Source organism: Tyto alba, unplaced genomic scaffold (genome assembly GCF_018691265.1).
Source record: "Tyto alba isolate M040663 unplaced genomic scaffold, T.alba_DEE_v4.0 Super-Scaffold_29, whole genome shotgun sequence".
Lineage (NCBI taxonomy): Eukaryota > Metazoa > Chordata > Aves > Strigiformes > Tytonidae > Tyto > Tyto alba.
The window spans coordinates 4,832,703-4,845,574 of NW_024881303.1; the positions used below are offsets into that span (position 1 = coordinate 4,832,703).

At 42.5% G+C, this 12,872-nt stretch overlaps 2 protein-coding genes across 2 annotated transcripts in view; one reads left to right on the forward strand and one right to left on the reverse strand.

Annotated features, from left to right (window-relative positions):
• Positions 1-3,924, reverse strand: part of WDHD1 (WD repeat and HMG-box DNA binding protein 1) — a 30,376-nt gene extending 26,452 nt beyond the window's left edge. The window contains 3 exon segments of the mRNA XM_042799195.1: positions 1,854-1,965; positions 3,523-3,617; positions 3,722-3,924. Coding sequence (XP_042655129.1) covers positions 1,854-1,965; positions 3,523-3,599 — 189 coding nt within the window. The 5' untranslated portion in view covers positions 3,600-3,617; positions 3,722-3,924.
• Positions 3,925-4,191: 267 nt separating this feature from the next.
• On the forward strand, positions 4,192-12,450 carry SOCS4 (suppressor of cytokine signaling 4). The gene is made up of 2 exons (XM_033009827.2): positions 4,192-4,308; positions 10,593-12,450. The coding sequence occupies exon 2, from the start codon at positions 10,692-10,694 to the stop codon at positions 12,000-12,002; it is 1,311 nt and encodes a 436-aa protein (XP_032865718.1). The 5' UTR covers positions 4,192-4,308; positions 10,593-10,691; the 3' UTR covers positions 12,003-12,450.
• Positions 12,451-12,872: the final 422 nt, after the last annotated feature.

Genomic DNA, 12,872 nt, shown 5'->3' on the forward strand with positions numbered 1-12,872 from the left:
CGGCCACTACCAAGTAACCTAACTAAATAAGAGATGAAATTTATTCCATAGATTACATCAATATCTCAGATCAATTCCTCATGACATGTTAATTAATGAAGAATAATTTTTAAAATGAGATTTCCTGAAGTTTAAGTCTCACAAAGCATTCTTAGTCTCACTGTTTAAAAGATCCCTCAAAAACGAAAAGCACTTTACAATAAATTTAAGAGGACAGGCTTTTTCACACTGGTGTCAAAAATTAAAACCAGGATTTTTCCTCCTCTATTCATTAAGAATTTGAGCAATTTCTGGCTCTGCCACTGGTTTGCTAAGAGAACTCATTCAAGTCACCTCACTTGGTTTGTGAAAAGGTAAGTAATGCGGTGACAATCAACAGTAAAATACACTAAAAATGAATGATGAAAATAGATTATACAGGTATTGAGAATCAGATACATAAGGTATGTTAAAAGGGATATATGAAAGAGGTTTCACTTAAGGCAATAGTTTTGAATATGGTTTCAAATAATTATTTTTAAAATATAATACATACATGTCAATTCTCATTTATTTCCTCTTTCATACTCCTTTCCATCACAGTAGTTGATAACTACACAATATCTGAAAAACTGATGTAGACTTCTGGAATTCCTCTCTTCTACAGTTGCCAGAAAAACAACATCTTAGACCTTTTATTACTAATGTAATATAAGAATAATTGCACATAAAGGAAGCACTGTGAGAATTCTCAAGAGAAGTACACGAATGTGCATAGTAAAAGAATCCCTTTCTGTTACACAAATTGATATAGGTAACTTATTTGCCTTGTTAACTACAAATAACAATTACTAAAAGATATGCTAAAAGGAACTGCCTTAACATTAAAACAAACAGCGCAGGTTATGCTTCAAATGGCAGTCAGTCAGACTATGGAACTGCCTCTTGTCAGTATTCTCAAAAATTCTTACAACTTATGCAAGCAAGAGTCCTGTTCTCTTCTGACTTTGGGGAGGGTGGGTGAGAGGCATCTTTGGGCTAAACAACAATTTTGAGAGCGAAATATCAACCAGTTATAAAAAAGAATTAACAAAGCATTACGAGACACTGATTTTGTGAAAGTAATTTTTGATTAATACAGATTATAATTCCTTGGACCTTAAAACTGGCCCACATAAAACAACCTATTGGCTCTTTTTCCTAATACTTGGTGATCACATCTTACTGTGGGAAACTTTTTGCAACTCACATTGTGAGAAAACACTGAAACTGCCTAAAAAGTTCACTGCATAATCATAATTAGCTTAATATGTTGGGTTTGTTTCTCAGAAAGGAGATCAAAGTCAGAAATTAGTATAACTGAATGTGAAGGAACAGGAGGAAAAAAAATGTTACAGAAGTTTAATATAAGGAATAATTCCTCTACAACCCTGTATGGGGTAAAATGGCATGTAAGAAGTATTCTTGAATTAAATAAAATGCTTAATTTAGTTAAAACATTCAAAAAGTCTAAAGGCACAATTAGTCAAATTTCTGTGTATTTCAGAAAATTGTGTTTTCAATACTGCTTTAATATTTTCACTTAGACATAGAGGTTCATATGCTCAGATTTAAATACCTGCCCGCCATTAAACGGCATTCAATTTATTTTTTCCATACATTAGTCTGAAGAAAAAGATCTATGTATTTAACATACATCAGACTGAAATGCGCTACATACAGTATTATTCTTGCCTTTTTCTGTGTATTATCCCAGTATTTGTTTAATGGCACCCACACAAGGAGCATCCCTGAGCTTGAAAACCCACCACCTGTACAGTCATGTATCAACACCAGCATGACACAATTTAGAGGAGTTCTGTTAACAACGATACCTTTAGAGCGCATGAATAGGCCTTTTCTCCCACATTAATGGACTTTGGATCATCATCATCCAGGTTTTCCCAAATCCTAACATCTCCATCACTGCCGCAAGTTACAATGGAGCTGCAGAAGGACACAGGATTTGTTAACATTCAGGAATGGAAAGGACAGCCACTGTGTCTTTCAATCCCAAAATAAAAATGTGTTCTAATCTAAAAAAAAAACTAACACTTTAGTAAAAATACATACTATGCGATACAGCAAATACCTATATTTATTATGTCTAAGTAACTTATTAAACATAGGGGAAAAAAAAAGTCATGTCTGGTAGCATAACACAGTACTTTGAGTCTCTGATAACTACCTAGGCCTGGCACTCATCTGAACTGACCCTCACTTATGATCACTCAATCCTTTTCTTCCAGGACATAGAGTGAATTTTTCAAAGGGCTTAATTAGCACTGATTTCTCCAAGAACTGGGCATTTAATTGCTTCTTAAGACTTTGAAAACTTACCTTACAGCTGATTACAAAGTTGAGGGCAAAACTAAGAATGTTAATGCATACTTGACTGATGTTTAACAAGCTTAGCATGTTCCAGGCCTACAGAACCCTTAAAAAATAGCTAATACGGAATTCAAGTTTGCTGGAGTTAACTTTCACAATTTGAATGCAGTAAACAATAACCTGCAGTCACAGCGCAAATATACAAAAGTTTGCATGGGATTTTTAATTAAAGACGTCGTGACTCTATAATCAAACCTTGCATTCTTTTTTTCTAGTTGTTCACAGTCCCAAAAAATTCTAATTAAATAGCAAAATGTTACAAAGCCAGTGGTGAAGCTGTGATGTTGCTCCTCTTAGTTCTGCAAGGTCTGTACTTTGACAGCAACACAACACTGTGTCGATATTGAATATACTGATGCTGGGGAGCCCAGCAGTAGTGGGCCAGTGGGATTTGGCAGAGATGTTTGCATCTTTTTTTAAACATTTCTATTGTATTGGCAAACAATGCTTTCTGTGGTTTTGAGGGATTGTTATTAGACTAACTCTTAAGAGTACCAAGTCTAGTGAACTAAAGGAATAAATAGGGACTTAAACCATACTCAATATATAATACCTCTAGAGTTAATTTTGAGAGCGCTTGTTTTCTGGTTTACCATTTATTTTTTAATCAATAAAATGGTAATAGCAAAAATTTAGTTTGTATTTATACAGTGAAGAACTAGCACAAGAATAACAAGATAGCAAGGCAATATTGGACTTCTTCAACTATATTTTTAATTTCTTAGTGCTTATGTGAACGTATTTACTCCCACACTACACTGATTTCCGCTAGATTCTATGAAGTCACTCTTAGAAAAAGTGCATATGCAGTTCATGTGTATATATAACACATGTATACTATATATATGCATGTATATATATATATATATGGGCTTTCATTAAGTTATATGTCAATCTCTTCAAAATTCAGAGCATCAAAACATGTCTTACAGCCAGTTCTCAACACAGGCAAAACCCAAAGGACCTGCCAGACCAGGCCAGGCCAGAAATGCAGCCCTGTACCTCACGCAGCAGTGGCTGCTCTGGAAACTCCTGGGAAAGCAGCAGCCGGGCACAAACCATCCCTCCCCCAAAAGTACCCTTCACCCCGGCCTCCAGGAATTGGGCAGTTACCTCCCACTGTCATCGAAGCAGACGTCCGTGTGGCCCTCGGTGTGGCCGTACCGCATCGGCTTCTGCGTGGACGGCATCTTTGCTCCCGCCTGTTTCTTGACGGAGGGCAAGAGAGGAGAAATAAAATAAATTTAAAGCTTCGGGAAGAGCCTCAGACAGCAGGGCGAGGTCAGAGCTGCTGGGACACCCACCCACCCACCCACGGGTCTGGGGACGCAGGGCACAGCCACCCCTCGGTGGATTACAGCCGGCTAAATACGGGACACGGCGCCCGCGCCTCCCCGCGGAAACGAGCCAAGAAAACGGGGGGAAAAGGGGCCGCCGGTGGTGGCGGGGCCTGCCCCTCAGGCCGAGCCAGGCCGCGGCTCCCCCACCCGCTCCCCGCCCCGAGCCTTCCCGCGCCCGGCCCCGCCGCCCGGCCCACCCCGAGGGCCGGCCCGGCCCCGTCAGAGCCCGGGGCGGGGCTGCGCGCAGGCGGGGCGGCGGCCCGGCCCCGGCCGGCCGGGAGAGCGAGCGGGGATGGCGGCGGGCGCGGCCTCGCAGCCGCGGAGCTCCGGCGGCTGAGGCGGGGGAGCCGGGGCGGCCGCAGCCTGCGGGACCCCGCGCACCGGCGGCCGCGGAGCCGCCGCCGCCCTTCCTCTTCCTCCTCCTCCTCCTCCTCCTCCTCCTCCTCCTCCTCCTCCTCCTCCCGCCGTCACCTCCGCGGGTCAGGCCGCCCTGCCCGGCGGAGGGAGCGGCTTCCCCGGGGGAGGCAGCGCCGGCGGCCGCCGCTCCGTCCCGGCGATCGTAAGTTGGGGTCGGGGGGAGCCGGGGTCGGCGGCTGAGGGGGCCTGCGGGCTCGGCCCTCGGGGGGTGCCTGCTTCTCCGGTGAAAAACTCTGCGTGCGAGCGTGCCCGATGCCCATATCCTAATCTGTACAGCGCATATGTATTTACTGCATGCGCTTATGTAGACGTATTTAATGGCAGTCCCTCAGAAAGCACAGGAACGACGATGAAAACCCCAAATGAGGGGCAGTGCCCTTCACCACCACCCCCCCCGCTGAGCCAAAATCCCCGTGACAGCAAAGCGTTGCAGGGAGGCTGGGGAGTGCTCTCGCCCGGGTAAAGGCTGCAGGATCAAACCCCAGTTGGAGATCGTTATGGTCATTACGGAATTACTCCTTAATTACAGCCATCCCGATGCGTGTGCTGGGTTTAGTCGACAGCAGTTGTAGTTAGGCAGGTAGCGATTGCGCTACAAAAGTCATTAAGCTTTCGTGTGCGGAGAAATAGGAGGAAAGCAGCAAGGTCTGTTTCTCAAAGGACAAAAAATGCTAGAGCTCAACATACCTGAAATAAGGAGAAAAAATCCCGGAGTTCTCTGTTTTCCCCTTATGCAGCTTTAATGATCTGGCCCAGTTTATTCCTGCTTCTAAGAAAAATTGCTTTCAGGGAAAACCCTTTTCAGTTTTGTTCTGCAGTGGAGTTATTGGTGGTTGGTGTGAGCAGAGTGACTTATTTATATTGGAAATGTGATCGGGCTCTCTATAACAGTCACATTGTTGGTACTTTCATGAATGAGTAAGTGTCAGGATTACATAGCAGGCATGCTTCTTTTTAAAAAAAAAAAAAAAAAAAGACCTGATTTCATTATTAAACCTCGTGGAAGCCGTGTAGAGACATGTTTTCCATGGGTATATCCTGACATATTTCAGTAAATCGTGATTTCTGGTGAGGATAACGTGTTCTAGCAAAATTATTTGAGCTGAACCGCTTATCAGATGAGTGGGAAGACCAAGCTATTCTTGCAGCAGCCTTACTGCAAGCCGCTGCCTGGGACAGAACCAAACGCATGTCAACTGTATTGATTTTTCTTTATTATTTTAATTTGCAGAAACTCTCATACAAACTGCGCCTAAAATATTTTACAATATAAAAGCCATTGCAAGTTCAGTTCTACGGAACAAGTAAATTCATGAATTCAATGAATTTTTGTCTGGAGGTGCTACCTGCTGGGATAACTCTGAATGGCATGGGAAAACCAGGGGGAGGTTTTTCAGGGGGATCCCGTAGTCACTTGGCCAAGGGACCGCAGGCCCTGTGGCTTTGCCACATCCGAAGTGGCACGGCATCAAACGCAAAGTTATTCTTCAAATCTGGTCAGGAACTCAACCTGCTGCTGAATTGATTAATAGGTGTAAGCGGCCGCCAGCAGAGCGGCAGGGCGGGAGCCGGGAGTCGCGCTGCTCTCCTGTTGGGTTTCTGGGTGGAGCGCGAAGTGTTGGTCATGGACCATAAAGCTTTTACTGATTTAGTGCTGCTGCGGTCTGCCAAGCGCTGCGTGCATCTTTCCTTCAGCACATAAGCAGGGTTTCATTAAAACAGTAGAAATGAGCAGCCCTCACCTTTGGCAACTGCTTCCAGATCACTTCTGCCTCCTGGGTGTGAATAAAATAGCCCCAGTGTTGGGGTGAGGTGGGCATGGCAGCGCGCCCCCCTCCTCTTCCAGCTCTGAGAATATACAGACCTAGGATGTATCAAGGGTATTTCCAAGTAAAAAGCATTGTAAGTTATGATTGGTATCTTGATATAGTCTCTTTTATGTGTGTGTTATTATTGCTTTAATTTGCTGGAAAGGCCTCTAGAGCCTAACTTAGGTATTTTTGGACAGTATCGCAAGTCAAAATAAACATAGACAAAACTGAAGAAAAATAAGTTAAGACAGAGGAATTGAGACTTAATGTTATCCTTAATAGGTTGGGCGTTTTTCCAGAATAAGTCAATAACAGCTCAACTTCAGTGGAAGGTCAGGTTTTAAAATGCGGTCTTGTGGCCAAAATCTAATTGGGCGAAATTAATGAAAACAGCATGTGACCTGCAAGAATTTTTTTAAATAACTTTCATGTAAGTTTAAAGAAAATAGAAGTAGTGCTCCGATTTATTACAGCTTGCACTTCTCTCTCAGGATTTTATCAGCTCTAGAAGAAAATCAGCCTGTATAACAATTCCAAAATGGATTTATTGTCCTTTGTGTGAGTCTCCTTTTCTTGTTTCATTAGAGGCATAATACAGCAACACTTTGGCTTTTGTGTACTTGGACAGAAAACTTGCGAAGTACTTCCTTCTCTCGAAGGGTCGTGCAGGGTGGGAGCACCGAGGAGGTGGTGGGATCTCTGCCCTCTGAGGTTTTCAGGATGTGGCCAGACCATGCTGTGGCTGCTCTGAGCCCACCCGGGCAGCAGCCCCGCTCTGAGCGGGAGGGTGGGCATGGCTGCTTCAGACAGTGCTTTGCTGACATTACGTACAATATTCTGCTTCTTCGTTATCCCAAAAGGGAAGCGGTTTGATGAAGATGACTTGGAGGTACTGGGCTAGAGGCAAGGATTCAGCGGCTCAGGACATAAAGATCTAGTTAAAGGGATTCAGTATTTATTAAATAAATTTTAAAAGGGTCTGTCTACACTTAACAGTTTTGATTCTCCTATTGGAGTTATTGAGTACTTGCCACTGATTTAATTAGACATATGGTGAGGCTGTAACTGTCTTATCACAGTTGTTGATTACAGCCTACCTCTGGCTAGGAGGTAATATTGTTATTGCCTCCAAATAGCTACTAGCTATTGATTTTAGTTTGGGCTTGGAGTTTTAGTGTTGAGGCATCAGTGCTTGAAAGAAAACGCATCTCATGCAGCTGTCTGCACCCCCCCGCAGCCTGGTGAGAGACATGCTTCTGAAGGAGGGAGCTGTGCACGTTATAAAAACAACAGCAAAAACCACGCAGCTCTCTGCTTGTCCTCAGGGACTGTAAGCTGTGTCAGTGTTGGATAACCTTGAACTACAAGCCGGATCCCATGGCCTGAATTGAACTCTGCTTATCCCTGCATGTTGCTTTATCTTTGCCGTTTGCTTAGGCAGAAGGGTTTCAGGCGTAAGGGTTTTGTCAAATCTGCGTGCTTCTGAGATGCCTAGGGTGTCCCCCTGTAGAAGGCGGCTTTTGTAGGCAGGAGTCTCATTATATCTACCAAAAAGATCTCAGAACTGATGCGTGTAAGCTGCACGGTGCTGGACTCCTCCATTTAACCCTGCCCTGTAGGGAAAAGTACACTCCATCTTCCCTCTCTTTTATCCTCGCCCTCCTCTCCTGCTCTTTCAGTTGCGCTCCAGCCGTTAATGGATGTTCACAACATTTCCCTGGGACATTTGCAGCACGGGGAATAGCTGGGTTACGTGGATAGCCTGCAGTGGTAATACAGCACTGACTGCCTCCCTGTCCTTGATGCCTTTTTCTTTCCAACACCCAAATTATTTTTGGTCCCCGTTTTATTGGTGGGCCGTGAATCAGGATTCGGAAGGGTGTGGAGGTGCGACCTCTTATTGTAATGCCAAACGGTGGGATTTGGGCGCATAAATACACTGTGGCTGATGCATCTTTCAGAATTCAGCTTGCCTGCAAGCACATGGAGGTTTGTAACACATTTGGAAACTGAGGTTTTGTCTCCTGAGTCGCAAGCTTTACTCTTCTTTTGCAAGGTCCAGTTCAAACCTGGCTTTCCTAGGATGACATCCCTTTTTCTTCATTCATTCCGTGCTTTTTTCACGGGTCTAGTGTTATGTCTGATTAGCAATTACAGCTCTGACGTGGCAGAATTGGCGCCTGGGTTCCAGCAGCCCTCAAACCCCAGGGAAACAGCTCTCTCTGTTGCTGGCTAATGGTGCATGTCTTACAGCATCACGTGCTACTTCTCCAGTTTAAGTTTCAGGGTTCAGGTACCACTAGCGATTAGTGACAGGAAAAAATGTACAAAGTAGAAGGTGGCTTTGCAGTTAAATACAGCAACCTAGAAATGACATCAAACACTGAAATGATTCCAGTTGCAAGGCTGAGGTTAGGAGACGGTAGGCCTTTTCAGTACTTCTGAAGTTAGGAGACGATGAGCCTTTTCAGTACTTCTGGGTTTTGTACATTTTGCAGTTTTTAATTAAAAGCCCATATTCTGGCTTTTATTGCAAGAATAAGCGTGTTCTTGTTCCTTATATGGGCTGGATGTGCAGAATGAGATAATTGAAGGTTTCAAATGCAATTACAAACTGTCATATCCTAATTTTTCAGTACTTGACTTTGCAACCTCAATGGTATCTCTCTGTCCAATTAAAAATCCTATATAGAGAGAGTTAATGTATTTTACCACAGGATTAATCTAGAATAACTCTTTGTCTTCAGCAGTTACTCCAGATTATCACCAGGATAAATTGCTTTTTTTCCTCTTTTTTAATTGTGGAGAAAATTCAGTGCTCCACTCTGGTTGTTTCTGGATGAAAATTATCAATGTTACAAAAACAATCAATGACTCTTGGTGTAAATAAAGGTGTTTTGGGTATCATATACAAAGGTTGCCTTCCTCCTCTCTGCATTGCATGCTGCAGTGTTTTCACTGAAAAGTGGCTTGCAAAATCCTGAGAGAAGAAAAAGAAATCTTTATTTTAATCTCTGATTTATAATTGCTGGAATATGGACCCCATTCTGTGATTCCACGTGGTACCAGTGAGGTACTATTCATCTAGATTGCTCTAATACCAGTTTTTTTCAACATATTTGCAATATTGTACCTATCTTAACCTCATTCTACATTTCTGCATCTCCTCCCTTCCCCTCCTTTTTCCTTTCCCCCACAGCTTTCAGGTTTGTGGGTTGTAAATAAGGAATGCAATGTCAAAAATTCCTCGGTGAAAGTTACATCTGGGTTGCATTTGGCCCACAGATTGCATGTAAGCCTTTTGGCACAGCAGTCTTATTCTTTTACTGAAAGCAGAGGCTAAAACTCAGCCTGCGCAGCCCCGGGGGACCGCAGAGAGGTTGTGTCATGCTGGCTAATCCTGATGATGAGAATGGATTGAATGGAGAGAGGAAGTGGATGCCCTTTTCTTTTCCTGCTTTGTATTTACCATGTGAATTAGTTTAAATTAAAAAAAAAAAAAAAAAGACACAACAAAAAACCCACAGCCAGAAAACCCCAGTGAAGTAGAGGAACTGTGCATGGTTTTGGTGCAAAAGCATCATGGTATGTGATGGGAAATATTTCCATATTTTGCCATGCTGCGGGAGAGTATAGCATACATAACATATTGCTATCTATGTACCTTGAAAAAATTCTGCTCTACTTTCAACTGAGTAATCAAAAGAAGATTTTTTTTTTTTCTTTTTTGAAGTGCAACACTCAAAAGGAAACCTCTTATCTATTTGAAAATTCAATACAGTTTTGGAAACAAAAGAGAATGAAATCAGCAACTGTAAGTCTCAGAGCAACACTGATTTTAATAATGTAAACTTTCTTCTCTAATGAGTAATAAGCAGTTCCATCTTTCTCAGCCTTTTAGAATTGCTTTTAGTAAGGGACTGGATTTGTTTTAATCCTTTTCAGTATGTAAAGCCCCAGATATTTCAATCCCTTAGGGACTCAGTATTTTCTAGCTCCGTTTGAAAAGGCAGAGGAAAACAGCTTTCAGAAATTGACAGAATCTGTGACTGATATAATTTATTTTTTTTTTTTTTTTTAACCAGAAAGTGACCCAAAAGTGTCAGTTAAGAATAAGATCTCTGGCATCCCACCCTGTGGATTAGTAACAAACAGGCATATCATCTAGGTACAGTAGCTCTTTGTACTCTGACCTAGTTGTTTCTGTTCTGGCTTGTTCCTTCTTGAAAGGTTATTTGGAAGAGATGCAGAATTTGCTCAATAAACAGCTAAAGCTGTATCACCTGCCACATGAAGTGCTTCCCTTTAAAATGGACCCTAGCACAATAGGGTTGCCAACACCTAAAACTCTCTGCTTTGCTGTGTAGTCAGAATGGATGCTCTTTAGGCACCTAAGATGGTTTATCCTGAAGGATGCTTTTCCCAAGGAAGGGTTAAGAGAGCTTTGTCTGGGATCAAGCCAGTATTTGTGGGGTGTACTAGTGAATTCAGCTTGATCATATTATTTTTACATGGTTAGCAATTAATTGTCACTGTTGTCCTGTATACACCTGCACGGGTCTTGTGTTGTGTGGATGCATAACTGTTAACTTAGTTGTGTTTTCTTTTTCCTTAGATATTTCCAGAAAGTGCCTTGTGGAAGCTTCCTTATGTAGAAAAAGCCTACAAAAAACACGGTGAGCTTTCTGGCAACTTGTGAAACAAAGCTGTCAAAATGGCAGAAAATAAGGACAGTAATATTAAAAACACAGATGTGAGACCCAAAAGCAGCCGGAGCAGAAGTGCAGACAGAAAGGATGGTTACGTCTGGAGTGGAAAGAAGCTCTCCTGGTCAAAAAAGAGTGAGCATTGTTCGGATGCTGAAACAGCCAGTGCTGCAGGAAGATCAGGGACTAATTTAAGGAGCCAAGAGAGGAAGTATAGCTGCTCGTCTGTCGAGCTGGATCTAGACCGTTCGTGCGGTCACAGGTTTTTAGGACGGTCTCTAAAACAGAAGCTGCAAGATGCTGTGGGTCAGTGCTTTCCCATAAAGAACTGTAGCAGTCGGCACGCCTCGGGCCTGCCATCGAAAAGAAAAATTCATATCAGTGAGTTAATGCTAGATAAGTGTCCTTTCCCTCCGCGCTCGGAGCTAGCTTTTCGGTGGCACTTGATCAAAAGACATACAGCCCCTATAAGTCCAAAAGCAGAAGACTGGATAATTGCTGATTTATCCCAGCATGAGGAAAGGGAGGATCAGCTGCGAGATGAAGAGATTGCCAACGGGGGAACGGACTCTCCCTCCCAGTCCTGCGACTTTACCGACAGCGGTTCCTTTAGGGGTGATTCGAGGTCTGAGCTGGTTACAGGTAAGGTGGTAAGGAGCAGTAAAGATGAGAGTGATATGGACTCCGACGATGAAGTTATAACGCTGTGCACAAGTTCTAGAAAAAGAAACAAGCCCAAATGGGAGACGGATGATGAGCTGCTACGGATGGCAACACCTCCGAAATACCATACGCAGATTGATTATGTCCACTGCCTGGTCCCAGACCTCCTCCAGATCAACAACAATCCCTGCTACTGGGGAGTCATGGATAAATATGCAGCCGAGGCGCTGCTGGAAGGCAAGCCAGAGGGAACATTTTTGTTACGAGATTCTGCCCAAGAAGACTATTTGTTTTCTGTGAGCTTCAGGCGCTACAGTCGTTCCCTCCATGCGCGGATAGAGCAGTGGAATCACAACTTCAGCTTTGATGCCCATGATCCTTGTGTCTTTCATTCTCCGGACATCACGGGACTTCTAGAGCACTACAAAGATCCAAGTTCCTGTATGTTCTTTGAACCACTTTTATCCACTCCGCTAAACAGGACTTTTCCTTTTTCTCTTCAACATATATGTAGAACAGTTATTTGCAACTGTACAACTTATGATGGTATTGATGCACTTCCCATTCCTCCATCGGTGAAGCTGTATCTGAAGGAATATCATTATAAGTCCAAAGTTAGAGTACTGCGGATTGATGTACCAGAGCAGCAAAGCTAGAAAATATTTTTATGAAAGAATGAAATTGTCTCTAAACAGACAAATTATATATTCAGTCTTTCTTCTTTTAGGTTTTTTTGTTTAAATAACGATTTTTTTTTCTTTTTCTGCAGATTATTTACAACCCAAACTAGTCTCTGTCTAGGGCTTTTTTATCCAAATGTACTTTGAGTCTTCCCAGCTCTCTTTTTTAGAAATTACATTCATTGTGGGCTTTTGGTACTGTTCCCAGACTAGAGTTTTATGGAATTTCAGGTAGGCTTTATGGAATTTCTATAGATGGATAGTCTTTAGATCTAAAAACCCTAAAAATCAGTTTTGAATTTGATCTGTCTTTTATATTGTATTTACATATGTTGCTGACATGTTTGAAATAATGCACTGTTAACTAAAGATTGACTCATCTGTATTTTCTGCATTTCTTTTAAAATGAGTGCTCTAGCCTCTGTGTGTGTGTATGTGTGTTCATCCATATCTAATATGGTAAATTCATCAGTCTGTTTCTAACATTACTATTCCTAGCAAAATGAAGTTTGAAAGAGGATATGGTCTTTCTATAAATACATCAAGGGACTAAACACCGGGGAGGGGAGAAACAATTCAAGTTAAGGACAGCACTCAGTAGGGGAACAAACAGGTATGAACTGGTCATGAACAGATTTTGATTGGAAAAGAGGAAGGCTTATCGTGGTCAGAGCAGCGAGGTTCTGGAACAGCTTTTCATTTTGTATAATAGCAGTAAAAAGCAAACTACTCATAAACTGGGATTTGATCAGTGTCTGGAAGGGATAATGATATAGTTACTTATGATAGATGGGACTTGGACTTGGTAACTCTATTTCTATGTTAGTATTTCATTATATGAAATAC

Coding starts and splice junctions, on each gene's coding strand:
- SOCS4 (XM_033009827.2), top strand. CDS start 10,692: ATGGCAGAAAATAAGGACAGTAATATTAAAAACACAGATGTGAGACCC.